The sequence below is a fragment of the Elephantulus edwardii genome, unplaced genomic scaffold (genome assembly GCF_000299155.1).
Source record: "Elephantulus edwardii isolate Elephantulus edwardi_28Jun2011 unplaced genomic scaffold, EleEdw1.0 scaffold00289, whole genome shotgun sequence".
In the NCBI taxonomy this organism is placed as follows: domain Eukaryota; kingdom Metazoa; phylum Chordata; class Mammalia; order Macroscelidea; family Macroscelididae; genus Elephantulus; species Elephantulus edwardii.
In genome coordinates, this window is record NW_006400039.1 from 664484 (window position 1) to 669183 (window position 4700).

A 4700-nucleotide genomic window follows, 5' to 3' on the forward strand; every position below is an offset into this window, starting at 1 on the left:
GTGTGTCGTCATGGTGTATGTGTGTGTCACTGTGCATGTGTGTCGTCATGGTGTATGTGTGTGTCACTGTGCATGTGTGTGTCATTGTATGTGTGAGTCATTGTACAAGTGTCACTGTGTCACTCTGCCTATGCTCGTCACTCTGTGTGTCACTGTATATATTCATCCCTGTATGTGTGTTTGTAACTGTGTATGTATGTGTCATGGTGTGTGTCACTCTATGTGTGTCCATCACTCTGTGTGTGTCACTGTGTGTGTCACTCTGCCTGTGCTTGTCACTCTGTGTGTGTCACTATGCGTGTGTCTGTCACTGTGCAGGTATTTGTCACATTTTCCAGGGAGAGATGGTCTAGACGGTGTTCTGCGCTTGGGCGTGCTGGGGGCCAGTGTCCTGTGGTCACAGGCCCTGGTGACCCACTTATGACTGATGTCACAGACTCTCTTCAGGACAACAGTTGCCACTCGCCAGCATTGGGTCCATCAAGGGCCCTGGATCTTGATCTGGAAGTGACCACAGGGCCCTGCCTCCCAAGATCACAAGTGCTGGCCTGTGGTCTCCTTCTGGAAATCCAGCCCACGCAGACCCAACAGAGTACAGTGTAGTCTGATGTACACAGGGTCCCAGGAGTCGGGGTCCATGTGGGGACAAGCGGGATGGTGCCGAGGTCTGGATAAGCCTCCACTTACCTCCCTGTTAGGACGGGGTACAGAGCACCCTTACTGACATGGCTGGAGAGAGCTCCCAGCCTGGGGACCAGGACACCTTGGCATCAACAGCAAAAGCTGCCAGGTGACAGTGGGACAGGAGCAGATGAACTTCAGGTAGAGGGGCTGCCTCCTGCACCCTGGAGATGCCAGCAGGTCCACCTATTGCAATCCCCATGGGCCTCCTCCCCTGAGGGCAGCTGGCACCTAGGCCGAAGGACCCACCCACTCTGAGGGCCGTTCGCTCCCCCACTGCCCATGAACTTACTTTTTGATGGCGAACACAGTCAGCCCAATGGTAGTGGTTCTGAACTGTGCGTCCAGGATGGTGGAGTCGAAGGTCCCATCCCAGATGATGGGGGCAAGCCAGGGCGTCATGACCAGCACATCCGTCCGCCTGTGGGGACCAACCAGAGCACATTAGAGCTGGATGGGGGCCAGGTGGCCACAGGGGAAGGGTTTGTCCAAAGTGACCAGTAGTTGACATGGACCAGACAGAGACCCCAGAACCAACTTGGTCCTCTTCCCACCACACGCTCAGAGCCTGAGCCTCCAGCACCCATAACCTCCCCTCCCCTGACCTGGCTCCAGCACGGCGTGTGCCTGGACACTAGCCCTGAGCTGGACCACGTGGTCCATCCTGACTGTTCACCACCAGCTGCAGGGCCTTTAGCTCCCAGCCGCTGTCCCCCAGATGTGGAATGGGGACGTGACACGGGTGTAGGTGGTGGCCAGTCTCTAGGATCAGCTCCTCCCCTCTTTACTCCCACACTTTTTGGGGGAGACCCACCAAGCATGGTGCAGACCCCTACTTACGTGGGCTTGAGGACCTGGGCTTTAGGAGAGATGACCCTGCAGAGACGGAGACACCACAGGGACCTCTGCAGGGCCAGCTGCCATCTCCCCATCCAGTCAGCTGGCCCTGCTGGGCTCTGCCCTGACCCAGGCGCCCATCCCCCGCTCACTTGTCTGCTTCCTCTGCAGTCACCCTCCCCCAGCCCCTCCCTGAAGAGGTCACGAGCTTCCCAGCGATGAACTGACAGGATTATAGGAAGGGGGATGTGATCTAATTTTACCACAGCTGCCAAAGTTATTTGACATAGTAGCTGTAACCGTGGACTTGACCTAACAGATCATGAAGATGGTGCATGACCGGGCCAGGTGCAGTCAGATCTGTTTATAAGGTCACTCGTTACAGGGAGCTCTCATGGCCTCGTTGTAAGGAGCTGTGCTGCCAACCCGAAGGCATGCGGTTCGAATCCACCAGCCATTCACTGGGAGAAGGATGGACAAGCCCCTCCTGGAGGATTTACAGCCTCTGAAAACCCAGTAGAGGGTCAGCTAGGGGTCGGTTCCCACTCAACAGTAACTAACGAGTCAACTCAATGACACCCTACAACAAGCAGCCAGGGTTAGAGACGCAATCGTCGTATTTCTGAACTTCGAGTCCAGAACGGCGGCACTCAAAGGTGAGCCCTGCCTGTCCCGAGGTCTCTCATCTCACTCTGCAATGTGAGTCCTTCCTGAGGTCTAACGCACGGTGGCCAACGCCCCTGTGTCGTGATCTCAAGGGAGGCCTAGGAAGGCAAGTACTGGTCCTCATCCCTACAGTGCTCCTCGGTCCACCTGGCTGCCCCACCTCCACTTGTGAGGTCAGCTTGTCCTCCACAGCCGTCCTGGACCACCTGACAGCACAGGTGAGACACTTGACCAGGGTATCCAGGTGACCTAGAGTTTAGGGGGTCCTATCATGCTTGGGAGGGTGGAGGGACAGCACAGGAGAGGAAGACCCTCAATGAGATGGATTGATTCATGGATTGTGACTGGGGTAACGGGGATAGGCATGTCGGAGAACTGTGTGGACAAATAAATCCAAGTGAGCTCAAAGTCAGCCAGTGGCTGTGCCCCCAGGCTGTGCCTGTCCTCACCTGTAGAAGCCCAGACAGCCAGCCAAGAGCAGCAGCAAACACAGCCAGGACGGGGTGTTCCTTTCCCCGCAGCCTGTGGAAAGGAAGATGATGGGTAATCGGGATGGGTGTGTCAGAGGCAGTGCGATTGGCACAGGACAGAGCAGAGTTTAGGGCTGTTGTGCATAGGGTCGCTATGAGTCTCTAACGACTCGACGGCACATAACAACAACAACATCAGCAGCACTAAAGCCTGTAGCAGAAGAATAAGGCTTCAAGAATTAAGAGGTTACCACTTGACATGTTTCAACAAATGAATGCAGCCCTGGACATACTCTTCAGTATGTGCCAAGAAGGTTTAAAAACAAGCCACCTGACCAACTGGCTGGAAGAGGCCCATATTGATGAGGCCCATATTGATTCCCATTCCCAAAACACAGAATGCAGAAATTATCAAGTCAGACCATTAATATCACCTGCAAGCCATCTTGAAAGAGCATACTCCTCGATGACTAAACCTCTCTCTAAGAAGACGTCATTAGTGCCTGTGCCCACTGGTTTGCATCATCTCTCCTTTCCTAAGACAACCCCACTTCTCGCAGAGCTGAATAAACTCGAGCTCTTCCTCAAGCCCTTAAGCTCCCCTACGAGAATTCCCTCAGAACCTTCTCTTCCTCAAGACAAATCTGGGAATTTCATACCTCATGTCACTGATACACTAGCATAATTCTTTTTCTGCTCTAGCCTCTATCTCCAAGATTGTTTTTTCTGGTAGTAAGTGGCAGAAGCACAGTTTTCTGGTAACATTATCGTTGGGATGACAAAAAAGTGTGGAGTTTATTTTTCAATATGGTTTTCCTAGCCCTAGTTTGACTGAGCATGTCAGTGGACAGAAATATACAAATAGGGTGTGTTAGCATTTTCATCAGGGGATGGCCTATCTACCAGTTAACAAGAGGATTGGCTAGTCTCACCATTAATTTGAGCAACCGAGCAGCAGCAGGAGAGAGTGCCCCACAATCAGCAAATAAATCTCACCACCAGAAAAAGAGCAGTAACGGCCGAACTAGAGACTTGACTGAGATGAGACCTTGGGATTGCTACAGGTTGGAACTGGAGCTAAGAGCCTCTGCCTGAGTTTGTTGGACAACTGGGAACAGGCAGGAGCTGTAATTGGCATGACTGAGAACTTTGAAACATTGTTTTAAAGCCATGAGGTTCAAGACTGAGATGCAAGAATACATTTCTGGAGCCGTCCTGACTGTTCTTCTACTACATGGTTCTGTGTCTGTCAGCCATCGCACCCGACTTTGGACCCAGTAAAGCAGTAAGATTGATGTTAATATGAGAAGAGGTACAGAAGTGTGGGGGACATCTCTGACCTCATGGGAATTGGGTTTGTGCCATTGGCACTGTTGATGGGGACAGTTCCCCTATGTGAAGTTGGTAAAGGTCAAACATGGCTGTTCCCATGAGGCCCTTGCTCTTTTACAGAAGACAATTACTAAAACACAATACATAGTAATGACTGTATGAAATACAATGTGAATAAAAGAAAGTGTGAAACACAATGTACATGGATTTTGTATGCAACTATAAAAAAAAAGCAGGATTACTAACATAGATAAACATTGCTTAGTGCTTGTTAAAAAGGTTTATGCAGCTGGCTTCAGAAAGCCAAACCCACGGCCTGCAGCTGGTCACTTCCAACTCACAGCAGCCCTGGAGGAGGTCAAAGTGCTGTGAATCCACTATCATCCATAGTGACCCTGTGAACAAAGATCTCTGCTCAAGTCTATTGCTCCGAGACAGCCTCTGTGTCAGTCCAGGTGCTGAGGAACTTCCATTCTCTCCCCTTTCCCGTCATGAGGTCTTTTTCAAAGGATTGAACACTCCTGACAACACGGCCAAGGTGTGTGACTCCTGACAACACGGCCAAGGTGTGTGACTCCTGACAACACGGCCAAGGTGTGTGACTCCTGATAACACGGCCAAGGTGTGTGACTCCTGACAACACGGCCAAGGTGTGTGACTCCTGACAACACGGCCAAGGTGTGTGACTCCTGACAACACGGCCAAGGTGTGTGA

The 4700-nt window shown here is 51.8% G+C and overlaps 1 protein-coding gene across 1 annotated transcript in view; it reads right to left on the reverse strand.

The window, feature by feature from the left end:
• Positions 1–4700, reverse strand: part of LOC102843918 (histo-blood group ABO system transferase 2-like) — a 15522-nt gene that overhangs the window by 2452 nt on the left and 8370 nt on the right. The window contains exons 2-4 of the mRNA XM_006900627.1: positions 2634–2706; positions 1522–1557; positions 974–1102 (exon numbers count right to left, since the gene is read on the reverse strand). Coding sequence (XP_006900689.1) covers positions 974–1102; positions 1522–1557; positions 2634–2706 — 238 coding nt within the window. The remainder of the gene's footprint in view (positions 1–973; positions 1103–1521; positions 1558–2633; positions 2707–4700) is intronic.